Below are 27,070 nucleotides of genomic sequence, written 5' to 3' on the forward strand. Positions count from 1 at the left end.
TGGAAGCCTCTATGTACTTTAATGCCATTTACTACTTATGAGAAAAATATTAACTACTGATAAGAATCCTTTAATATGCAAATTTCCAAACATAATTTCCATTTACATACACTCCACCCATCAGATAATGGATCACAAAGATGGCTCATAATAAAGTGCTTGCGATACAAGCCTGCAGACCCTAGTATAAGCCCTAAAGCACACGGAAAGGTGGAGGAAGAGAAGCATCTGATGAAAGCTGTGCTCCGACCAGCATGCATGTGCCACACCCTATGTATCGAAAAGATACAAACAGTAGTAAAAAATAATTTTTAAAGACAATGGGGGGAGCAGGGCAATGGTAGCATACACCTTTAATTCCAGCCCTCAGGAGACAGAGCCAGCTGTGAGTTTGAGGCCAGCCTGAGCTACATAGAGACAACCAGGGTGACAGAGAGAAACCTTGTCTCAAAAAAAAAAAAAAAAAAAAAAAAAAAACAGAAAAAACAAAAACAAAATCAATGGGGCGGGGGGCAGAAGAGATGGTTCACCATTTAATGTTCCTTATGGGGTAGCAGCTTTGGTTCCCACCACTCATGCCAGGTTAAGTGCCTGTAATTCCAGTTCCAGGGCATGAAGACCTCTTCCTGCATCTGAGTGCACCCTCACACATACATACAAATTTTTAAAATAACTAAGACTTTAAAAGAAAGCCAATGATGTTTGTCTCCACCACCCCATTTCAATGTTCTGTGCAATTAAATTGATACAGAAGTAACTACCAAGGAATACATGCTCCAGAATAAAGTTAAATGGGGTTACAACAAGGCTGGAGTGAAGGCTCAGAGGCTAAGAGCATCGGCTGCTGTCCCAGAGGTCCTGGGTTCAATTCCCAGCAACCATATTGTGGCTCACAACCATATGTAATGAGATCTGATGCTCTCTTCTGGTGTGCAAGCATACATGCAGACAGAACACTGTGTACATAATAAAGACCAAAAAAAATTGCCTGGTTGTGGTGGCGCACGCCTTTAATCCCAGCACTCTGGAGCCAGAGGCAAGAGAATCTCTCTAAGTTCGAGGCCAGCCTAGTCTACAGAGCTAGTTCCAAAAAAGGTTACACAGAGAAACCCTGTCTCAAAAATCAAAACAAAAAAAAATGGGGTCACTACAGAGATTCTTAGTACTGAAGAGGCCTTCACACCTTATTTGTAATCAATATCAAATAACAAAAAAAATTAAAAACAACAAAACTAAAAACAACTGCTGAATGGAATGACGAATCCACAGGAAAGGCCCGGCTGTGGCTGAGGTGTCCCACTGCGCTGTCTAACTCCTCTGCGCCCCGCAGGACTCCAGGTGTGTCTGCTGCCTGCCTGTTCCCACTGCAGATGCATGAACAAGAGGATGGACTGAGCATACGGGGAACAACTCAGAGAAAGGGGTTAAGGGCTTGGAGGGATGGGCTAGACTTACAATTCTTCACGCTCCACAACAGGTGAAACATGAACCATACTGTATGACGTGTAGTGTAGGGTGCAGATAATTATCTCTAACACCTAATGCAGATATAACAAAGAACTTGCCCTTATAGGAAAGGAATAATACCTACATGAATTACTACCTGAGGCTCAATATGGAGTAGCTACTCAGTAAAAATCTGTGTACTCCATATCGTATTTCATTTCTTCATTTCAAAATGGAAACCCACTAAGCTATTTCTGTATATATATCAGACTCTTTGGTGAACTAAAAAAAGAGAGAACAAATGGGGGGGGGACTATTATTTTATAGGGCTGCAGGAAAAATAAAATTTAAAACTCATTCTGTGTCCCAGAATGACGGGCATTTTGAACAGCTCACTGATCCCTGCTGGCATTTCCAGGCCGTCTCTGTCCTTCACAACTCGGCAGGCCAGGCCTGCACATTCCAGTTCCTTAATTAACTCCCTGCTCACTTCTCTGGTGTTCAAACAAAACCTAGCACTGAATTTGTGTTTGACCACTGGTTGTAGCTAGATTCCGGGCAAATTGCTGAGCTCCTGACAGCAGTAAAAATCATGGGGGGGAGGGGAGGCAAAGGAAGGGGTAAACAGCCTTCCATGTTTAAATTCTTTCATAGAGCACAAGGAAATCACCTCTGTATGTACAGATGACATGCTAAATGATCCGCCTCAGAAACAGCTACGGGAAACAGGGAGAGGCGCTCAATATGAGGATGTAAAGAAATCTTATGCTATATACAAAAATATGAGAAAGGTGCTTTGGCATGGTAAAATTCCTTCTAAGATTAGAAGCTACGAAGTAATGGCACCCATGAGAATCACGGGCAGAGACCATGGCTGAAACGGACTGCTGACAGCACCCAGTCAGCAGCAGAAACACAAACGCACAGACAGGAAGTAAAATGATTTGGTACATACTTGTGACAAAAAATTTTTTTGTGAAAGTACAGCTATCAAAGGCAGCGATTTTCTCCTGCAGGACTACGACGAGGATCCTAAAATCAGAGGGAAAAACCAGAATGGAAACGTGAGTGAATGAGAAATTCTACGAGTTGAATCATAAATAATTAAAACCATTCTTTAAAATAAGACATTTCTAATACATAGAGTAAAAATATCTGACTCCAAAAATCTGAGAATAAAAACAATGAAATCTTTCATACAAACCAAGTGATAAATTTTAGAGCTGTTACTGGACCCTGAACAGCTTCACTTTCATATTCTGATTAAACAAACAGCACTAAGAATGGACAATATTAGTCAGTGGGCCACTTACTAAATGTGGTGTTCAATGCTATTTAAAGTCACAATTAAATATAAATGGTTTTATGTAATCTATCTTAAAAAGATTGCAGCATTTCTCAGCACACCCAACAAAATCTGAAGATTGCCACGCAGCATGTGCCATTTCTAAAGAGTTGATATATTAATATTAATAACAATCTCGATAAACAATTTAGAAAAAAAATTTACAAATAACCTGGGGAATAATTAAGAATTTACAGATTGTATAATTAAGCTACGATTTTAATGTTCTAAAGTGAAATTACTATAATACATTCCAAATACTGAATTACAATTGACTATTTCTTCTACAATAAAAAATCCTACAGTTAATGACTATTTCAATAAAACACCATTCTTATTACTAGATAATTCACTTAATTTTTTTGAAATTTTAACAGGTAAATCTAACTAACACATGCTAAAAAATGGTGTGGAAAATAGTAAGATTTATTATGTAAAACACATGCTACAGCAAACAAGTCTTAAAATGCAGAAAACTTTCATCTGCTGAAGCAGAGGACCCTAAATACTATTACTACTTCTGTTATGCTATTGCTATTATTATTCAGTCTGTTGAGAATGCCCATCCTTGGATACACTTTCTTCTGTTACTAAGTAAATGATGTGTTGATTGCTCTGTGTGCACTCTGCACATTAGAGGCAGAGACAGTCTCCCCACAAGGACATAAACACATCACACTCAACAGCAAATTTAATTTGTATCCTAGCAATAAGGATGCCCCAAACCGTCTCCCATCCTTCTATTCCTCACACTCCCAGCAAAGGAAGTACAAACATCTCTATTGCTCCCTTACACATAATATCCACCATTTAAAAAATCAAATAGCGGAGCACACAAAAAGGAAATACGGCCTTTGTTGAGTCTGTAGACGCCTCCCCAGGCATGGAGAAGCATGCATGTGATCCCAGCCACTCAGAAGACTGAGACAGGAGGATCGACAGCTTGAGACAATAACAAACTATAAATATAGTAACATTCTATATGAAGAAAATCAGCAACAAAATAAACACAAAGACAAACAGACAGACACACATACATGATTACCAGAACCAAATAAAGAGTTCTGAATTCTGTCTACAAAGGGGTTTTGAGGAATTGAGTATTCACTTCCCTCTCTGAAATTCACTTTTGAAAATCATTTCTGTGCTGGGTACAAGGCAGAGCCTGCCCAATCTATCAGCCACACCGCTGCTGAGCTGCACAATGGTCATTTGTAATATTTTAAATAAAAACTATAAAATCAAGAGTGAAACTACAATATGATCAAGTTAAATTATACATAAGCCAACATATATAACAGAAATAATTATAAGAATTCTTTTAAGAGTACCTTAATAAAATACAGAACACAGACAGTAACGAAAAAAAAAACACTAACAGAATACTAGTCACAAAAAAATAACATAAAATAGCCACAGAGTAAAAAAACATAAACATAAGCAATAACAGAAACTCAAAATAAGCAAATGGGCACTGACATTTAAAAAATAAATAAAAAGTAGGCGGGGATGGGAGGCTTTGAGCTTGGCATTTAGAGAACTCGCTGCAGAAGCACAAGGGCCTGAGTTTGGATCCCCAAAACTCACATGAACATCAAGGCCTTTCAGTAGCTCCAGCTTCAGAGGGGAAGACAAGATCACTAGAGGGAGCTTGCTACTGAGACTAGCCAGGTCGGAGCTCTAGGCTTGACCCTGCCTCAACTAACAGTGTGCAAAAATGCTGGTGGATGATTCCTAATATCAACTGTAGGCATCCTGGGGTGCTTATGTTCATGGGCACCTGAACACATACACACACACACACACACACACACACACGCACGCACGCACGCACGCACGCACGCACGCACATACACATACACACAAGCACACACGATACACATATGAAAAACAGAAGTAGGGGAAGGGAAGCCTGAAATCCCAACAGTTTGAAGGGTGTCAGGGGAGTCTGAACAGGGCCTGTACTCCATAGTAAGACCCTGTGTAAAAACACAAATGAAACACCAACTTGAGTCATACATTCTACCAACAAAAACAATAAAAGAAAATCTACAGGTGAAAATAAAAATGGCAAGAATGATGACAGAACAGGAAGGGATTCACACCTTTCTCACCTCATCAGTCACCTGACACCCAGTCATCACACAGAGCAAATACTAATGCTACAGACGACTGCAACCGGTAAAACAACCTAGTGAACAAGAGTCAACCAAAGGCTAGCTACACTCACACCAGCACCACCAGGCAGGGTGGGGCATACCTTCATTCCCAGCACTCGGGAGGCAGAGGCAGGCGGATCTCAGTGAGTTTGAGACCAGCCTGGTCTACAAGAGCTAGTTCCAGGATAGGCTCCAAAACTACAGAGAAACCCTGTCTCGAAAAACAAAACAAAACAAAACAAAAAACAGCTCAGGGTAAGAGAAGTTTCAGATCTCCAAGAAACCTTACACGTGGCAAGCAAGAAAACTCTTAGGAGATAAGGTCAGGTGAGGAGGGAGCACATAAGGATGCGACACATTTTGCCTTTGGTCATAGGCAGGAAGTTACTGGAGAATTTAGAAAAGAAAGGAGGCACTATAACAAAAGTAGGTCTACCTGGTGGGATGCAGACATTCAAACAGTAGAGATAAAGACAAAGGGTTAGAACCGAGGGCAAGCGGGTACGGTGAAAATAATCAAGTCTATATGCAATAAATAGAAAGAAGAGGTGTGCAAAACAAACACATGACAAACAATCGATTTCTGAAGACTGACTCGGTGAGACGGGTGTGAAAACAGACCTGAGTCATCACACCATGGGAACTGACGTTAACTAGAACAGGCAGCAGAGTGTTCAGTGCAGGACAAAGAGGAGCTCCTGCGATCAGAATCTCAGGTGAAGAAGTAGGTATACAATCAGGATGCAAAGATGTGGGCGGCAGCTAGGAACACGAGCCAGACTTCTAATCCCAGGTAATCAGGAGGCAGACATAGGGTATTCAAGCCTTGCCAGGTCTACACATTGAGCTCAGGGGTAACCTGAGGTTTGGGCTGAACCCTAAGGGCCTGGCATCTGGTGGCCATGTGTTTGATCCCAAGAACAGAACATGAGTACTAAGGGTAATGGTGAAGACGACGGGAGTTTATGGAACCCAAGGAATCCCCCAAACACGTATAAGTGCAGGTACAATGAAAGAGGAAACCAGCTCACTCTCCAGAGGGGAAGCCAGGCGAGGGAGCAAAAGCCTGCAGTCTGGCAAAAGTTCAAGGCTAGCTTGGGCTACAGAGTGAAACCTTGTCTCAAAAAAGAAAAAAAAAAAAAAAAGAATCAAAAGTGAAATGAAATTCGACAGCGACGGTGGGGATGCAGAGACGCACCGCTCCAGTACACAGCCCACCACTTCCCAGCACCTACAACACGCTGTTCCTGTAGATCCCTTCAACCAAGAGCTCCTTGGTGGCTTCAGCTTTTACCCTGTTAGGGCCATGCCTGAAAACATGCCGTTCATGAAACTGGTAAGATAAATCTAAATTTCTGATATTCTTCCCCTTATACTGGGGCTTCAGTAACCTTTTGGATATTTCTTTTTCAAACAGCATAATTTCTTGCCCCCTTTTTGTTTTATGTGATTGGGTCATGTATGACAGTCTAGTCTTAAGCAGGCTACTTAGCTGAGGAAGTCCTTGGACTCCTAATCCTCCTGCCTCCATCTCTCAAGTTCTGGATTACATGGATGTGCCACCATGTCCGGCAAACTGCATATTTTTACTGACCAGTATCAGAGACTTTTCTTGTCCACAGAGACTTTCTTTAGTGCAGCCATGAAGGCGTGCTTGGTGCTTCCAATTATCTATCTACCAGTATCAACAAGGTTAACCCTTCAGTGCATTTGAAAACTGTACTATAGGTGGTTGAGCTTCACCTATATTAACTAACAGGATAGGCACGTGGGGTCTCTGCTCCCTTCCTCACTGATAGTGGCTTTGTTTAAATTATCCAATTACTGAAATAACTTCACAGAAAAACAGTGTCTACACTTCCTCTCCCATGCCTTAAGAGCACCAGACTGGGGTTGCATCAGTAAAATCAGGTGGAGATGACAGGACACTCAGAGAACCCCTGAATGAACCCCCTGTGTACAGCAACGCTCTACAGCAAGTCTGACGGCTGAGGTATCTAGCCCACCCTCAACAGGTCAAGAGCCCTCAGAGGAACCAGCCCAGGGCGACCTGAGAGGTGCAGGAGATCCTCTGAGTCACTGCTGCCACACGTTTCCGTGTGGCTTTTCTCCCACCCACCCTTTGCTGCACTAACATCTGTTCCTACACGGACCCCCAGCCTCTGCTGATTCTTTCATTCCATAATCACTTGTGCGTCCTCTCCGGGTAAACTCTGAACCCAGGTTACTGCAATCTACCCTATACCAATCAAGTCTCAGCACCACTTCCATTCCCCGCCATATAACTGCCAATCACTTCTTAGAAGAGCTCCTGAAAACTTGCTGCCGACCTCAAATTTGCCACGTGCAGTTAGAGGACTCGCTACTGAATCCTTATGTGCTACAGCTGTGGCCATTTGGGCACTGCTATTAGAGACCTGTGTGCTTTCTGAAGAAAGGCAGGCTCAGATACAGCCGATTGTGTGCATCTTGATGTGACCAGGAGATTTTCTATGACTTTTCTTGACTACACACACATTTTGGTATTAATTTTTAAACGATATACAATATTTTGATTTCCTCTCTAACTTAAGCTCAGAATACTCAACCAAAAAAAGGCTGCTTTATGTGAATTTCTATGAGTTTATAATATAAAGGAAGTGTAATCTGGCCATCTCTATTTGGAATGTGCTGATGTTGCTCTTTACTAAGTATTTGGGACAGGATGGGCAGCGCTCTGGGTAAACTATATTATCAACTGGATGCAAACCATTGCACACACAGTCTTCTATGAAGTGTGTGGACGGAGTATATGGGCAGGCACTGGTTCACCAAGTAATTTCCTCTGCTTCTTACAACTTGCAGGGTTTGGTTCTTGAATTTGGACATACCCACTAGTACAGAGTCCTTTTGTTTTCAGTGCTGAGAATTGAATTTATGGCCTCTCACATACAAAAGAATAATTTCACATGTCTCATGAACTGCCCTTTTAAATTAAGTGTGTGTGTGTGTGTGTGTGTGTGTGTGTGTGTGTGTGTGTGTGTGTGGCTGTGGGTTGGCAGGCACACGTCACAACATGTGTGAGGTTGTGTTTGGAGATCAGAGGACAATCTCAGATGTCCTTCCTCATATCCCACCTCATTAGAGGCACCATGTTTGCCAGGCTAGCTGCCCCGAGTTTCTGGGATCTTCTGGCTCTGCCTCCCCCCCTTGCGTTAGGAGTTCTGGGGTCACAGACACCCCCAACACTTCCCGTGGGTCTGGGGTTTGAATTACGTCCTGATGCTCCAACAGCAGAAGCTTCTTCTGCTCACAGAGCCACTAGCCTGCCTCATGCCTCATGCGTTTGCTCTTGGGGCAGATTTAAACCTTATACCTAAGACTCCATCAGGATATTTTCTCATCCTAAAAATTCAGATTTCCAGACTGAATTCCCAAGATTCTTTCTTCTCTAAGAGCCTGTGGTTAATATGTCATTATTATTAGAATTCAGGTAGCTTAATCTACCTTTAAATTTCTTCCTGCAATTTTAAAGAAGGAAAATGGATCTAATTAATTCCTGTTTTTAACTCTGTTGTGAAAAGTCAAGACTCTGCATCAAAACAAAGTAAAATTAGAGGGTGGGAGCAGCCAAGTAAGGACCTGCAACAAAGTATTATTCCAGAATAACACTCAAGGGCTCTGCTTTAAGTTTAATGGTCAGATGCTTGCCAAGCAACATATGCAACCAGCCAGGTTTGACGCTCAGCACTGAAGAGACAAACACCGTTCCAATACTTGACTTTCCTGTATTCTCATAGACACTGCCTGTGCTCCTCCATTTTGTTATGCAAATTCCATTCATATCCCGCCACACTGAAAACTCATGGTTAGGTCAGGAGGTTGGAAAATATTCAATGTGAAATCTTAACTGTTACACTGGAAAGAAATTCAAGCTTTCTTCAATGACTTGAAATCACAAAATTGGTAGAAAATAAATATATGAAAACTACTTACCGCTTATTGCAATGAAGATCGTAAATGGGTGTTTTGAACTGAATGGACTTCACCATTTCTCCAGTACGAAGTGAATACAGGTCCACACAGCAGTACGGTGGTGTTGTACTAAAAGACAAACATTACTTTAAGAAAGGAGAAAAGACAGCACACCAAACATTTTCTAAGCACATGGCATTAAGAAATTCATTCAAGCCGGGCAGTGGTGGCACCTGCCTTTAATCCCAGCACTCGGGAGGCAGAGACGGGGATCTCAGTGAGTTGGATGGAGGGCAGCCTGGTCTACAGAATGAGTTCCAGGACAAGCTTCAAAGTTACACAGAAAAACTCTGTCTTGGAAAAGGAAAAAACAAACAAACAAACAACAATAACAAAACAAAAAGAAATTAAAAATTTACCATCCCAGGCTAATCATTTTTTTAAAAATGTAGGATCAGGCCCGGGCAGATGGCATACTCCTTTAATCCTGGCACTCAGGAGGCAGATCTCTGTGAGTTCGAGGCCAGAGAATGGGGTAGAATCAATAGTATGGAGAAGATTGTGTTTTTGTAAACAGATTAGTAACATGTTCATTGTAAGAAATATTTCTTTAATCTTACTAAAGGATTGAAATGAGGGCCTGAAGGGAGGGCTCAGCAGTTAAGACCATCAACTGCCCTTTCAGGGGGCCTGAGTTCAAGATTAAAGCGACCTCCAAATGAACAAATAAAATTAGATAATGCATATATATGTCAGCTACTGGAAATGTGATGGTAACATTGAGCAGAAAGTGAAAACATCAGTTTTCAAGGCAGGTTGGGTCTATGCATAAATGAAAACAGTTATGGGAAAGGAAGCTTCCTTTATTTAAAACCTGGTTGTGTGTATATCAAGCTCAACAATGTGAAGAGGAAACACATAATGTAACTGGGCACTAGAGACTGCTGTGGTTGATACAAGGATTATCAAGGTCACTAGACACAGGGATACATATATTTATCATCAAAGCTTTATATATTAAGTAAAATGAAAAAATGAGATTAAACACACACACAGAAGTCTTCAAAGATTCATTTCACAATGCAAAAATAATAATAATAATAATAATAATAATAATAATAATAATAATAATAAATAAAACCTGCACAACAGAAGTCAGGTGTGGCAGTGCATATCTGTAGCCCAAGCTCACTCTAACATATATAAGGAATTCCAGGCCAGTGTTTCAGAAATGAAAAGACACTTAATGCACACGAACATATAGTTTTCTGGCAAGTTTATTGTTATCAAAAGTATAATGCAATTAAATTTTGATAGTCTTTGCTGTATTTTAAAATTAACTGGGAAAGTCCCATTATGTCTAAAAAGGTACCAGCCAGCTATTCTGTCTAGACTGTCTGCAGCCTGTTCTGAAGCAGGAAAAACTGGGAAATACCTGCATCTCAAGCTGTCCTCTGACCTTCACCCACATTCTACAGCATCCACCACCCCGAACACAAACGTTCAGCGAGGGAAACACAAGCCGGGCAAGCAAAGGGCACCTGAGCTCCGTCCCTGGGATTCAGAAAGTGGAAGAAGAAAACCACCTCTCAAGTTGTCTCTGACTTCCACCTACATATACCCTATGCCCCAAGAAACCCAAACACTAATTATGCACACACAAATACACAAATACAATTAAAATTTAAAAACAAACACACTAGTTTTTAAAGTTAAAAAAAAAAAGTAAAAACCTCACAATGTAATGGCCCCTCTCGGTGTAAAAATAAACTGCTGAGTGAAGGCCGGGGAACCGCACCACAGGGACACGAGTACAGAGTGGACGGGGCACACGAGTCCTGGCGAAAGGCTGTGCTATGACACGGGGAGACACTGCTCTGCATGCACTCAGGGCAACAGAAGCTGGGATAAAACTTTCTAAAGTCTTGAAATTTAATTTCTAAAGTTAACAAAATGCAAACATTACACCGGAAATAAATCTGATATACTGCTGATGAGAGGACAATTTAGCAGCCAATGAAACTTAACGCAAGCGGAAACAGTGTCATTTCCAGTGATGTGCTCCTGGCAGCGGCAGCACTTCCAAAATCCTCACGGAGGAGGAAAATGCCATGAAGCCTCACTACAGTGAGATATATAAACAATATACAGATTGAGGAAAACACCTAACCATTAGTCCAAGGCAGTAATCCTTTAAAATAAGAGTTTTCACTGATGCACACATTCATGATGTGACTATGTGCTGCCAGGCACGCTCAGCAGTCTCTCTTTTGAAAAGCCTTGTCTGTCTGTGCAGAACACACGAACACAGTCTTGATTTTGCTCCAGCAGCAAAGAGAAAGCTTCCCATACCCCACGGGGTCTGCATGTCCCAAAATGCCATAAGAAAGCCCTACACTTGTTTTTGGGTTCTCCAAAGCTCAGACAGACTGGCATACCTACTTATGTGTTTGCCACTGAAACAGAGCTGTGACCTCACACCCAGATGAACTGGATTTTTTTTTTTTTTTTTTGGTTTTTTTCGAGACAGGGTTTCCCTGTAGTTTCTAGAGCCTGTCCTGGAACTAGCTCTTGTAGACCAGGCTGGCCTCGAACTCCAGAGTTCCGTCTGCCTCTGCCTCCCGAGTGCTGGGATTTAAGGCGTGCGTCACCACCGCCCGGCTGAACTGGATTCTTTAAAACAGAAAATTCCTACTAGAAATTTTGAACCCAAAGGGTTTAACCGAGTTCACTGCGAGTAAAAGACTGAGGTGGGAAAAAGAAAAAGAAAAACTGAGTAAACGAGGGTAAGAAACCTCGGAATACGGCCAAAGCAACAACGTCCTTTTTACACACCTTCATCAAAATAAACAATAAATGAAGTCTGTAATTTCTGACTTCAATACATAAATGGGTGTAATTCAGCTCAATTGAGGTATTTTATAATGAGTTACAAAGCAAGTGTGTTGAAAACTTTTATCTAAAAAATCTGTTCGCTGTACACCTGACTCATATCCACAAAGGAAGTTATTAATATTTTATGGGGAAATTCCTAATTTTCATGTATTACAATAGCCACAGGAATGGAATTTATACAGTCAACTCACTTCAGTGAGAAACGTTGATTACAACTATTTAAAGATCAAGGCTTTTTTTTCCTTTTAATGAAAAAACTTTCTTTAAAAGCAATTGTAAACCACAAAACAACATGGATTCCAGGATGAGAAAACGTGGAAATTTAATGAATACAGAAGATAAGCACCACCATTATCATTTAAATGAATCCATAGTTAAAATTACACTAGTCAAGCAAAAAGAACTCTGAATAAGCAAATATCATAAACTCAGGCCTAATTCTGAAATCCAGAACTAATTACAAAACCCTATCAGCTCATTCCCCTTAGACTTTCCTTCATATACTCACTAACTAGGCATTTCCACTATAACCTCCGTGTGCTGGCTAATTTTATGTCAACCTGACAGTCTAGAGTCATATGAGAGGCAGGACCCCCAATAGAGAAAATGTCTCTTCAAGACTGGGCATTTCAAGACTGATTGAAAAGGAGGGCCCAGCCCACTGTGGGTAGCGTGACCTCTGGGTTGGTAGCCCTGCATTCTAGAAGAAAACAGGTAGAGCAAGCCATGAGGAGTGGGCCAGCAAGCAGCAATCCTCCATGGCTTCTACAACAGTTCCTGTCTCCGGGTCCCTGCCCTGCTTGAGTTCCTTACTTACTTCATCGACTACCATGGAGAAGTGTAAGCCAAATGAATCCTTTCCTCTCCAGGTTGCTTCTGATCATGGTGGTGACCTAAGACAGAAATTGATGCCAGGATAGTGGGGCACTGGTATAACAGACCTGGCCAAGAAAAGTCATTGAATGTTGACAGCTCAGTGGGCTGTTCTATAGGAGCTTAGAAAATGAGTGTGCTGAGAGTGGACGATCGAGGCCTGGCATGGGACGTTTCAGAGGCAAGCAAAGACTCCAGTGGATCATGAGTGCGCAGAATCTGTGGTTCTGGTCAGCTCAGGCTGAACAAGCAGCTGTGGTTAATAAGAGACCAGAGTCACTAAAGCCAACCTGTGCTTTCCTGGGATAATGGGTGCAGGTGGGTGGAGCGCAGATCAGTGGGGACTGAAAAGAGGCCAGCATCGCTGCAGTGGGAGTCGGCCGAGGCTTGGCACTGTGTGGGAGGACTCGGGTCCCTGAACAAGACCCAGGAAAGGCAACTGTGAAAGGAAAGCAGGGTTTCAACAAGAGCTCCCAGGGCTTTCGAGAAGCCAGTCCAGTGGGCGTCAGGCCTGAGACAAGAAGGCAGGCTGTGTGCTGCAGAGGGCAGATCCAGAGACGTGGCCCAGCCCTTTTGCAGGAGTCTAGATCATAGTAACGTCCATGAAATGAGACACTGAGTGATTTATGCTGTTCCATTTTGGTTTTTGCTTTGTTCAGATTGTGACTGTACCCAGGTACCTCCCTCTTGAAGGAAGAAAGTGTCGGGATTATTTTTTATTGTTATTTCATAGGAGCCCACAGTTGAGAGGCTGAGCATTTGAACTATCTGAACTGGTAGAGACCATGGGAGCTTGTAATGTTTTATATTTGTGATATTAATCTGACATCTTGAGAGTGAACTAAAAAAAAAAAGGTTATGTCTTAAAAAGTGTTGTTTCGAACTGGCAAGGTATCAACTGTCTTGTCTTTTTTTTTTTTCCTCCACATTTAACAAAACAAGATTTCTCTGTGTTGCCCTGGCTGTCCAGGAAGTTGACCTGTAGATGAGACTGGACTGAGACCCAAGAGATCCGCCCGCCTCTGTCCCGTGGCAATGAAAGGCGCCACCACTGCACCTTCAACTGTGACGTTTCCATCACAGGAACAGAAACCCTGAGATGATTAGAGAGCTGTCCCTGTGCCTGTTCCCTGAAAGCGGCAGCTCTAAGGACAGCAGGCCCTGCACCTCGCATGGCAGCCAATCCTGTTGGCAGAGGTGTGGGTGAGAATGAGAGAGGTGTCCCATTACTCATCTGTCATGTGGCGGCATGGTGGGGGGAACTCCCCTTCCCTCACCCCAACTACCCATCATTGCCTGAGGCAGCAGGGAGAGCTGTTCCTGCCGCTCATCAAAGGCAGCACTCAGAGAGTGACACCCACACCAGGCCTGGGAAGCACAATGGAGCTGGCCCTAAAGCTGGATGTATGGGAGAACTGGGAGAAGGGACCCTGCGAACATGAAAGCAGGAGAACCGGCCCTGCCCCTTTCTCATCACAGCATGGGATGAGTGCTGACCCTGGGGGTGAGGGCAAGGGAGAGCTGGTGGGTTGACCAACCCTGCAACTATAACCAGAACCAGGGTTATAAGTTGGCCCACCCCAACATCCACCCCATCTATGATCTGCAGAAGCATGTGACTGGACCAGACCTGCAGCTGCAGCAGGATTTCCACAGCACAGGGCAACAACAGGATAGTATGGCAAAAACCAAGGCCTCAGACCAGACCAATGACTCTTAGTAATAAACACTTGCAAGTAAAGATACCTCGATAAAAGGGTTTACGTCACAACTCACTGTGTCACACTGCAGCTTCCATGACAAGACTGATTTTGGTTTTTTTCTCTTAAATTTTCTTTCTTTCTTTCTTTCTTTGAGGGGGAGAATACAAGGGCAGAGGGCAGATGCAAAGGTATGGAAAATGAATAGATAGAGATGCATGATGTAAAAGACAAAGAAAAATAAAAAACGAGGTTTAAAAATTGGGATATACACAGCAGTGATGGCTACATGCTACTGTGAACAACAATTTAATATCACTGTGTTGTACATTTATCAATTAAATGATCATCTTAAGTATATTTTAACACAATAAAAGAAAATAATTAAAGCAATAAAAGAGAACCCTGAGACACTGTTGCCAACCATTGCCTAGCAGCATTTGTTATGCACGGCGATCTCCGCAAAGGCATGGCAAGCAGCCCAGAAGCCCAGCAGGTTCGGATCGTCTGTGTTCCAGAAATCGGGAGGTTAAGCTGGGAGGATGACCTAGGACTCTGTGTCAGCCTGGGCAAGACAGTGAGCTCCAAATCATCTTAAGTGAGAGCCTGCCTCAAAACAACTATATCTGAATAAATACAGAAAATAATTTAATATCAATTAACTAGCCAAAAAACCTGATTCAAAACAATAAAATGATACAAAGTTACTCTCACTGGCCTGGGCAAAAATATTAAAGTAAAAATAAGACTCTCAATAAGAGAAACGGTCTATGAGTGGTGTCAAATGGCATCCACATGATTCTGTAAAGAATGTCTGGTTCTAACTTGTGGCAATATACCACCTATGTACATATACCATATACGTGTGTGCATGTGTATACACTTGCCCGCGGAAAACAAAGGTCAATGTTGGCCGTCTACCTCAATCATCTTCCCCATTATTTTTTTGGAAAAGACCTTTCAGCAAACCTACAGCTCATCAATTTGACCAGCCTACATGGTCAGTGAGGACCATGGGTATGCCTGCCTCTGCATCTCACCCCAACACTTCACCCACCTGTTACATGGGTGCTGTGGGCTCAAACTCAAGCAGTGTACGTACTAAGCCATCTCCACAACCCTGTGGTGTGGAAGCTGTGGGGTCTGCTTTGGAATCAAGTCACGAGCGGGTATGCCTTTGAAGGTCGCGGCTTCCTGGTGGTCAGCTGCCATGTGAAGACCCACAGACCCATCACAGACACCCCTGCCACCCCAGATGCACCATTATACCATGCATTCCCTGCCAGAGGGACTGAAATCCCTCAGATGACATGAGCCTTTAAGCAGCTGCCAACGGGTGGGAACTGGAAATGGTGTACCACCTTTGGGGAAGAGGCTGGCAGCTCCTCACAAAGTAAAGCAGCATTACCTGTGACCCACCACAGGCATACGCCCAGAAAAGTGAAAGCATATGTCTGTGCAAAAGCTGAGACATCAGAGCTCACAACACAATTATGTGATAACCGGAAGTGGAAGCACACATATACCACTCACAACACAGATAAACAGTGGGCTATGCATAGGAAAAGACTGTTCTGCTGTAAAGAACTGACATGTTCTGCCATGTGGAGGAGCCTCAAAAACATATGCTAAGTAAAAGACACAAAAAGTCTCATCATATAGAAATCCATTTGTCTAAGATTTCCTGAATTGGTAAATCCACAGAGACAAAACACATATTTCTCTGCCGTGGCTAGAGAGAGGAGGAAACAGGGAGTGACAGTCTAATTGGTGTGTTTTCCTTCAGTGTGAGGAAAATGGGCTGGAACCAGATAACAGGTAACTGTTCTGCAACATTCCCAACAAACTACAATTTAGCAGGTTATGTTATGTTTTATGAATTCACTTCAATTTTAGCAAAGAAAAGCAGGCAATATGCATGCCCGACAGATTAATAAAAAGTAAGTAAGCCACGGAACTAATAAAAGCAGCAGAGACTGGGGGTGGGGACATAATGGCAAAGGGTTCGATACTATGAAGACGCAGACAACCTAAATGCAGCCAGACCAAACACAGAGCTGTAGGTCATGTAAGGTAAAAGCTGCAACGTGAGAAAAGCGTTAATATACCAATCAAAAGAAGATAGAAAAGGAAGGCGCAGGAGTATGGGGGAAATGGGAGGCAGCAGGAGTATTCATAAAAGGCCATATGGAAACCTTAAAATTTAAAGGGCGGAACGTGGTAGGTAGTGCATACCTTTAATCCCAGCACTTAGGAGTCAGGCAGACAGATCTGTAAGAGTTTGAGTGAGACCAAGAGCAGTATATATGAATGAAGAATGAATGAATGAATGAGAGAGAGAGAGAGAGAGAGGTTAGAATATATGTGATATAAAAGGAAGCAGGGATGGGACCAGAGAGCTAAGAGTGATCCAGAAGTGGAACCCTGCCTGCGTGAGTGAACAATATTGCTCCCATAAAACAAGGGTTATAAAATGGATATCACAAATGGAAACCTCCCCAAGCAGGAGAACAATGGGCTGCTGCCATTGCTCTTGGTAACCCACCATAAATCGATGTTAAGTGACCTTAATACCATGACACCTGTAGGCAGAGTTTTCCTGTGCCACAGCTACTCTTGAATAACCACTCTGAGACTTAATATTAATTATAAATGCTCAGCTGATAGCTTTCGCTAACTATTAACTAGCTCTGAGTACTTAAATTAACCTCTATTTCTTATCTAAGTTTTACCCAATGATGCATGGCTTGTTACATCATTTTCTAAACATCCTGCTCCCTCTGCATATGCTGGTGCCTCTCTGACCCTACCCTCCCACTTTCCAGATTTCTACTAGTATGGCTGTCCTGCCTATATTTCCTGCCTGGCTACTGGCCAAACAACAAATCCAACTGACAAATGTTCACAGTGTGAAAGAGGATTATTCCAAAGCATTTCCTCCTTTTTGTATGATTAAAAAGGAAAGATTTAACTTTAACAAACTATGGTTATATACCACAAAAGAGTTATTAAGGAAGAATTACATTTACAATATCCTGTTCATTTATATTTGACAAAATATTTTGTTATCTATCTTATGTTTGTAAGTCTAAAGTTTTATACCTAATTTACCTTTAATCATAACTAAGAAAAACTTTACATATGATTAGTTTTGAACTCCATCACAGACCTAAGAAGGATATAATATTACCTGAGTAAACAGGAAGTGAGAAGAACAACTTTCAAAACTAAGAAATCACAGAGACAGCTAGCTGCCTGGACAGTCCCCAAATGTTCCTCTGTATATTTGGGGCATCCACCTTTGGCCTTCAGTTCTACAATATTTGACAGACTTTTCTGTGAAGCAGGATATTTGAAGGACTTCCCCACCTTGTCTTGGCAGTCAGTTTCTTTTGTGTCCTGCTTGTCCAAGAAGTACAGCATACTATCAGCAGCTGAGGCAACAGCAGTTTCTTGCCCTGTGGCTAACTTTTGCCACAAAGAAAGTAATCTCCACATGGTGTTTCCTCAATGCCCATCATCTTCTCTGAAGTATATGGGTGCTGCCAGGAGCAGACATGTCTTGTCATAAAAAGCCTTATGTTATCAAAGCAGTTTAACTGGCATGTTCTGTAGATCTCCGAGGTATCTGAAGACCATCTATCCATCTATCGATCTATCTATCTAAATATATCTGTTTATGACCCTGAAAATATAACTATTATAGATAACTATTAATCTATAGTTTTAATTATACATTACACTTTTAAATGAGCTATATAAACACAATGCCCCAAACATGTATACATGTAGATACATGTATAAAGTATAACAGAAATAAGTTTAAATTTGTATCAATAAACTAAAATACATACCAATGTAAACTATTTGAGATTAACAGCTGTTTTTTGGATTAAAGTACATTCAAAATATGCTTTTTTCTATAGAAAGAGATCTTTGAAAATAACTCCTTTCTTTAGTTTTTTTTTTTACTTGACTATGACCAATAACAATTTGTAACCAACCCTCCTTAAATGATGACAAACATTCATTGGCAATCTTTTGGAAATGTGGATGTTGCTCTCTAGCCTACATCCTGCTGTTTGTGGACACTTAGCTTAGGGGAAACCAGCTGGAGTAGTCCATGAGGCTAGACCATCTCAGCCAGCAGCCTTGAAGCTGTTGTGGATGTTAATCTCTAACTCACTGTAACTACAGGTAGTTGACACCACTGGCCTCCATGGGACCTGTACTCATGTGTTTTACTCCATGATACCTTACACTGACCTATAATAAAATCCAAACTTATTAAGCAAATGAAGGTCTCTAGTTTATTATATGAAGTACACTTTGTTGTTTTTACCAATTGTTAAAATTCTCCCCTTCTACATTAGTATTCCAGAATGCTATACCTCCATTCTATATTATCAGCCTTTTAAAAAAAAGTGTGGTGGAAGCAGGGTGTGATGGTTCATGCCTTTAACCCCAGCACTCAGGAGTCGAAATCAGGCCAGCCTAGTCTAAAGAGTTCCAGAACAGAAGCAGGGAAAATACAGTTTCTTTCTCTATGAAACAGGGTCTTGATGTGGGATAACGCTCATGTACACACACTGTAAAGATTTGCCACTCATATTGGTTTAATAAAATGCTGATTGTCCAGTAGCGAAACAGGAAATATAGGCAGAACAACCAGATAGGAGAATTCTGGAAAGAGGAAACACAGAGATGTAGTCATCGACCAGAAGCAGAAGAAGCAAGATGCTGGTTAAACATAGGTAAGACTCATGCGTTAACTCTAAGTAAAAAACCTGAACAATAGCCGAAACAGTTTATAATTAATTATATATATAAAACCTTCCGTGTGCTTATCTGGGACTGAATGGCTGTGGGACCAGGTGGGACAGAAACTTCCATCTGCAGGGACTCCTATTGTAGAATTGGCCAGTTTAGAATTCACAAATATCCTCCAGCTTCTGCATGCTGCATGCTGGAATTAAAGATGGGGACGACACAACCTTGACTCTCTATCATATTCATCCCTCATGCTCTCTCCTTCACCTCTACTCTTCATCCTTAGCCTCCAATCACCTCTCACACCACATGTATTCACGTGGACATATATGATGACATGTGCCCACATGTGAGAGTAAATATTACTTTTCTTTGATAATGGCTTGTTCTACTTTATATGATGCTCTCCAGTTGCACCTAATTCCTGACAGATGACAATACATTTTTCTTCACTTCAAGGCTCACATGTTGATGGCCACCTAGGCTGGATCTGTATAACTGAGCTATTGTGAATAGTGCTACACAGACAAACATGGATGTGCCCGCATCTCTGTAGTATGTTACCTTAGAATGCTTTAGGTAAATACCCACAAGTGGTTTGTACATAGGTTTTGTGGATTTTTAGGGGATTGTCATTATGTCTAAGCTAACATTGTATAGCCAAGGATATATATGGCTTCCATTTTCCCATATCCTTCTTAGCACTGGTCACTCAAGTTGTGCATTAGTGCCCTGCACAATGAGCAAAGCAGGCCAAATACTTTCTCTCCCTGAGCATAATCTTTTCCTCTAAGACAAATGTAAATACAAAAATAAAATTGTAAGTTGAACATCAAGGTTGATAAATGATGTTCCTACGACTAAGGCTGGTGCTCGGTGACAGCACACGATCTGATTGTATCTCGAGCAGCAGAGGAGAAAGAAGGAAAGCAGAAGAGGGTGGCGGAGGGGGCAATGGGATTAGAAATGACCTAACAAGACTGGTGTCTTTCCAAGACAAAACTACCACAGACTGTCAAGATGATCATAGGTATGTATAGACAGTGTCACTGATGGTGAAGAGGAGCCAAAAGTAGAGAAATGGGCAGTGCACATCAGTAATGGTGACAGAAAAAGGAAGTGGCATGTGTATATTGCTTTAAATAAACTAGGCTGGAATTGGCTCATAGAGCAAGTACTTACCCTGCACAAAGTCACAAGTTCAAGCCCCATCACAAGGGGAAAGAAACTGCCAATACTGTGTAAAACAGGACAACAATATAAAGTGCAATGTAGAAGAGGAAAATTTAACAAACACCAAACTATGGATTAAATAAAGCAAGGAAAAAAAACTATGGAAGAGTTTCTTAATGAAAGAGTTGTATCAGGCTGGGAAGAAAGACCTGAGTTCAAAACCTGGCATCCACATAAAAGGTCTGGTGTGGTGGGACAAAGCTGTAATTCCAGCACTGGAGGAAAGGTGGAGACAAAAGTATCTCAAGGTCTGGTTGAACTAGTAAGACCTTGTCTTAAAATGAGGTAGAAGAGCTACAGAAGAAGCCATCCAATACCTATCAATCGCTGGTACAAACCCATTCAAATGTTTGTATGAGTGACTGTGTGTGTGTATGTGTGTGTGTGCATGTGTGAGAGAAAAAGAGAAAGGTAGAGAGAAAAAAAGGGAGGGAGGGAGGAGCACAAAGACAGAGAGAACATTCACAAAGTAGTATTCAAATACATTTTGTAAAAAAAAGCCTTAGGAAATCACAATCCCAGAGAACCTAGGCAACAATGAGGACCCTAAAAGAGACATACATGGACCTAACCTACATGGGAAGTAGAAAAAGACAAAAACTCCTGAGTAAATTGGGAGCCGGGGACCTTGGAAGAGGGTTAAAGGGGAGTGGAGCAGAGAGAAATGTAGAGCTCAATTTAAAAAAAAAACAACTTAGAAACCAAACATAAGAAAACAGATGGGAGGAGCCAAACGCTCAAGAAAGCTGGAGCATTACTTAGATGACCAAACAGAGTCTGTGGAGTCACTAGATCAAGTACAACAGAGTTCACAGAACACCATGGCAAAGCTAAAGAGTAAGAATGGAAGTCAGGCTGCAAAAACAAATCTGAACTAAAACTATTCCAGAACTACTCTGGAGTACTGCGGCCCACACTGCTACACAGGGTAGGCTGTAAAGCAGTACCCTTGCTCTAACCAATGATAATGAGCTTTCTGTTTAATTTACTAACTCCAGGATTGTTGTGTACACACACACACAAAGCAATGACCTGCATTATTCTGTTCTCTGCAGTGCTGGACAACTAAGCCAGGCCTCACACACATGAAGCAAGGACTCCAGCACCGAACCCAGAGTCTCCAACTTTAAAAGGTTCTAATCAAAGAACTGTGTTTAACCGTTGGTAATAACTTGTCTATGATACACTACAGCTGCTAAATCAGACTCACTGAAGACTTGCTCATTAGAAATGTACGCACAGAAAAACTTAAGGGGCACCGGCAGCTGTTGACAGACATATTTAAAATACATTAAGAATGAGGCATACACCTGGGTGTGTTTTCATGCAGTGAACATAAACTGTGCAGGGAGAAAATGTGTCTGCAGTATCTTGGAAGCCTTCGTGCATTACCTTCTAAGCACAAGTCCAAAAGCCCCAAATGGCTACCACCAGACTCATTGTACTCATCGGGGGCTAAGGGTGAATGGGAAAGTCCCACATGAAGGCACCAAAGAAACAAGTAGCCTCTAGATACAGGACAGGAAAATAAATCTAAGCTACAGATTCTTCACCAAATGAGTCTTGGACTATGAGACCCTGAAGAAACCATAATCCAGCACGGATTCTCACACAGAAGATATGACACATGTCAAACATGAACTAACACATTGCCCAGAACTAGGGAACCAAGCAGTGTTCCCTCTTCAGAACAAAATAATTGTTAGCTTCATTACAATCTCTAGTGAGGAGCCAGAGGCCTTCCAGTGATATTTAACAACACTAAATCCTTGTTATTAAGCTCCTTCACATAGGATGCTTGTTCAGTTGATCATGTTTGACCAGAAGATGAAATCTGAGCATCAACTAAGGTTGTAATATAGTTTTACCTCATACAACTACTTAATAACGCATTGAAAACTAATAAACTTTATTTTAGAAATAAAATTTATTCTGAGACAAATGTACCTAAGCAGACTTGCATTATTCACATTTACTATGACACTAAAGAACAGTTTCCAAATAAAGGGGGCATGAAGCAACTTCTCCTTATTTGTCATTTATGCTGCAGTGCCAGGAGCTGAGCCTGGAGCCTCGAGAACACTGGACAGAAGCTCTACAGCTAAGCCAGACTCATGCCACAGCTATTTTACTTTTTGAAAATCTCATCAAGATTTTTATCAAACATATATGCAGATAACATTGAGGTAAGTTTTTATACACTATTATATACTGACTGTTTTCAGATTTTTTTTTTAAATCAGGATTGTAGTGAGTCTTATGTCAAAGAAGCCAAAATGGGAAAATACCCAAAGCAAGGAATTAAATAGGAGTTTAAGTTATGCACACTACATACCTCATTATTCTTTTACCATAATCTTCTCTGGAAGGCTTGAAAGACTATTCCCCAGGTCATGAGCTAGGCTTTGAGAATCTCTGGAACAAGGATTCCCTAGGGCTCTGTGAATGTTACGTATGGTGCTGAGGGCCTCAGCATTTTTAATTGTAAAGAGGTTAGCCATGGTAACTAATACTGTATATTCTGAATATAAATACCACCCAAAGCGGGAGCAGTAGCTACATGTAAACAATATTTAAAGCCTGACAGAGTACAGGCAAAAACAGCTCAGCAAGCAAAGGCACCTGTCACCAAGCCAGACAATTCATAGCAATGCCTGTGACTCAGATGAGGGAAGCTGAAAACCAACGCCCAAAAGCTGTCTTCTTCCCCTACTGATGTCCTTAGGCGCATGTGCATCCACATGTGTGCACATATGATTAACAGACAAAGAGATGAAAGAAAATAATTTAAAACTTGATGGGAAATTGGAACGACAACTCATTGGATACTAAACTTAATAACTAAACTCAGTAAAATACTTAAATTTTATCTCAGGTATCCTATTTAATTATTAACCATTTTTTAAATTATTTAATTTAATAAACACCAAGATGCTTATATGCAGGAATCCAGAAAGTCACAAACATATGGTAACCTGGACAGGTTTTCAATAGAGCTTTATCTAAAAACAAAAAAGAACAGTGACTGTCATGTTAATGGCAAGTGAAATATGGCTTTTATGATTTCAAAATACTAAACATTAATATAATTTCCTTTACAAAGACCATTATTATTTCCATTTATGATATTTAACAGATTGAAACAAAATTAGGAAAAGTGCAACAACGTATCTGAGAAAGTGACATTTTCCAAGAATGTGCAGTGTTTAAGGAAAACACAAAATAGCAAAGACATTTACAATCTATCCAAGAATTGTAAGAAGCATGGAAACACTTATTTTTAAATAGGAAAAAGCTGCACAATCTTCAACATGTGTTACAAAATCTAATCCCTTAAACGTAAGAGGGAAATTTTGATAGCATTATGGTATTGCATTCTTTTTTTTTTTTTTTTTTTTTTTTGGTATTGCATTCTTATTCAGAGCTTGAAGAACAAACGCCGGCTGGTTTTGTTCTTTATTAACTAGTATTTAAGAAAAAAGAAAATGGAAACTTAGCCATATTAAAAGCCAAAGCTGTGATCAGTCTACTTAGCAACTCTTTATTCTCTCTGAATAAAGCCCATGACTAAACTTTCTACCATCTCCTCATCTTGAAAACGTGTTAATGAGGATACTGTCACAAAGAGGGGTCAAGCTTCAGAGTGACAATCTCCACAAACAGCATAATCTTCACACACAAACGGGAGGGGCGGGCCCTTATAAATGAAGTTAGAGTCAAGATATTCTTTGTTTTATTTTGTTTTTAGAAGTTCACCAAGTGCTGGGATTAAAGTCCTGGGCCTCCACACCTGAATTCTGAAAGTTTCCTAGAACCAAATGGAGTCAAAGATAGAAAATTCCATACACGACAGGTTACCATCAAACACACATAATTATTTTAAAAGTTAAAATTGGGGGCTAAAGATGGCTCAGTGGCTAAAAGAGCTCGCTCCTCTTCCAGAGAACCCGAATTCAGTTGCCAGCAACCACACTGTGGCTCACAAGCACCTGTAACTCCAGCTCTATGGGATTTCAACACTCTCTTCTGGCCTTCTCGAACACTGCACTCACATGCACATACACACATACGTACACACAAATAAATAATAAAAAATTTAGGAGTGTAAAAACTGCATTCCAATTACAAGGTGCAAGTAAAGTACTTCTCTCATATAGAGGAAGGAGCACAGAATGAAGACATTTTAGTTTTTCTATTCAGTTTCAAGTTTTTCCAAACCCATGAGTGCATCTAAAAGCATCACATAAGAAACCACAACTCAGTTTCAAGGGAGAACTTGTGAACAGGATGCCTATGCTGACAAGTCCCAGCATTCTCAAGAGCCCTGAGCAGAAACTGGGATGCTCCACCAAATAACTGCCACTAAAATGGGCGTGTGTTATTCTCATGCAGTAGTTATTAAAACATTCTTAGTGATAGAATGTAATCAGCCAGATTAAACAAATCCAGTTAGTACCATTTGACCATTTCTCAGATTTATAGGTCCTTATACACTAAATTACAAAGTAGGCAAATGTTCAATGTTCTTCGTTGGACATAGTCTTGCTCACTGAAAGAATGAAGAATGTTTTACGTAAGCTGAAAGGATTGTTGTTAAGTATTTCTTAGAAGACAAGCTGCTCCATCTGACACATTTCTGGCAGTGACAAGCCACTACATCTTCATCCTAACTCGCAGAATGTGCACCAGCAAGAGGGTCCCCGCTGTGAATTACAGACCTTGGGTAATGAAGATATGTCAATGAAGGCTGCAGAGATGTTCTACAAAGGACAAGAGCCTACCACATCAATCATTAATCAAGAAAAGGCCACATGGGCTTGCCTACATGCTTGTCTGGTGGAGGTGTTTTCTCAAATGAGGTTCCTCTTTTCAGAATACGCTAGCTTATGTTAAGCTGGCAAAAAGCTAACCAGCACAACCTTTTCCGATATTCTGAAACTGTCTTTTAAATAAATCTCTTTTTGCTGGGCATGGTGGTAACTGTCTGAAATAGTTGCAATGAAGCAGAGGCTGGGTAAACCCAAGAAAAGGCCATCCTGAACTAAATAGTAACAGTAAAAACGACACATCCTTTAAAGATTTACAGTTTACCTGAGAAAGAGCTGATGAACCATGAAACCAAGACAGCTACTCTGTAAATTTCCATTTCTGAAACAAACACCCTGATGTTTCAACTTCCCCTTGATGGTTCTGGCTCCTCTAGTAAATCTTCTGATGCTTTTTGAGTTACTCATAAAAAACAGAGCATTTGCAGGCCCCGGATACCACTACAAAGCACTTACAGGTATCATCTCATTTAATCCTTATTATAATTTAAAATATAGTAAAACTGTATAGAAGAAAAGTTCTCTTTCAATATTCAATTCATTCTTTAACATCAGGGACTGTGATCTATAATACTCCACATCAACTCTCCAGGAAACCGCTCCTGACACAAGCAAAGATCTCAGTTCCTCAACATGGACATTAATTTCCTGGTGACAGATACAGCAAAGAACTAACTCATTCATAAAAGCTGCAGTATAGTGGTGTCATACTGCTTTGATTCCAGCATTCAGGAGGCAGAGGCAGGGGGATCTCTGAGTTTGAGGCCAGTCTGGTCTACAAAGCAACTTCCAGGAGAGTCAAGGCTGTACAGAGAAATTCTATCTTGAAAAAAAAAAAAAACAAACAAATGAAACAAAAACAAAAAAACCCAAGTTTGCAGCTGTTGAAGTTGCAGACCATGCATGATGGTGCAATACCAGTTATCCTAGAACTTGACAGGCTGAGTCAGGAGGCTTACTATCTAGTCTGGGGCTACCCTGGGCTACATAACAAGCACTACTACAGATGATATACAGAAGGAAACTGAAACCTTGACTTCATCACGTTTCCAAATAACTAGAGGAAATACAGACATGTGCCAGAGTCAGGTAGCAAAATATTACACGGATCAACACTTGATAGTGTATTGTAATTTAAATGTGGGATACTAAAATCTTACATGCTAAATTCCTTCATTAAACAAAGTAAGTTTACACTAGTAATCAGATTATTAATTAGCAAACTGTCCTACAGACATGCCCACAGGCAAAACTGATCAAGAAAACTCAATTGAGGCTTCTTCTTCCTAAAGAAAATGAACCAAAACAATGTATCAATTAGAAAGTAATGCTCACTTCAGCAGCACACAGACTTGCTGATTTTTGATTTTTTTCCACATATACTTTTTAAAAAGTTAGAAAAACACAGAAAATTCTATTCCATTTTCCTATTTTATTAGTTAATTCTGGTGGACAACAGAATGTGGAAAACGAATAGCAGGGATACATAGGATAGAGAAAAGGCTGGATATGGCTTAGCCACTAAGAGCACATACGGGGTGAGATTTCAATTCCCAGCACCCACCTGGAGGTACACACCACCTGTAAATCCTGTTCCAGAGAGCCAGTACTCTCTTCTGGCCTCTTGGGTGTGAGGCATACATGTGGTCCACAGACATACACGTGAGCAAAATAGTAATACATATAATAAAATAAAATAATCTGTATATGAAATCTCAACACTTAGAAAGCTAAAACATAAGAATCATGACAAGTTTGAAGTAGCCTAGGCTACCTAGAGAGATGTGATAAGAGCTACTAAAATTTCTCAATCTGTGGAAGTATTTGCCATAAAGACTGACTGCCTAGGTTCGATCCCCAGAATCTACA

The 27,070-nt window shown here is 41.0% G+C and overlaps 1 protein-coding gene across 7 annotated transcripts in view; it reads right to left on the bottom strand.

The window, feature by feature from the left end:
* Positions 1 to 27,070, bottom strand: part of Bcas3 (BCAS3 microtubule associated cell migration factor) — a 485,118-nt gene that overhangs the window by 378,109 nt on the left and 79,939 nt on the right. For all 7 annotated transcript variants that reach the window (XM_042055034.1, XM_042055036.1, XM_042055035.1 and 4 more), the window contains exons 8-9: positions 8,926 to 9,033; positions 2,402 to 2,478 (exon numbers count right to left, since the gene is read on the bottom strand). In XM_042055034.1, coding sequence (XP_041910968.1) covers positions 2,402 to 2,478; positions 8,926 to 9,033 — 185 coding nt within the window. The remainder of the gene's footprint in view (positions 1 to 2,401; positions 2,479 to 8,925; positions 9,034 to 27,070) is intronic.

This window comes from Arvicola amphibius, chromosome 4, assembly GCF_903992535.2.
Source record: "Arvicola amphibius chromosome 4, mArvAmp1.2, whole genome shotgun sequence".
In the NCBI taxonomy this organism is placed as follows: domain Eukaryota; kingdom Metazoa; phylum Chordata; class Mammalia; order Rodentia; family Cricetidae; genus Arvicola; species Arvicola amphibius.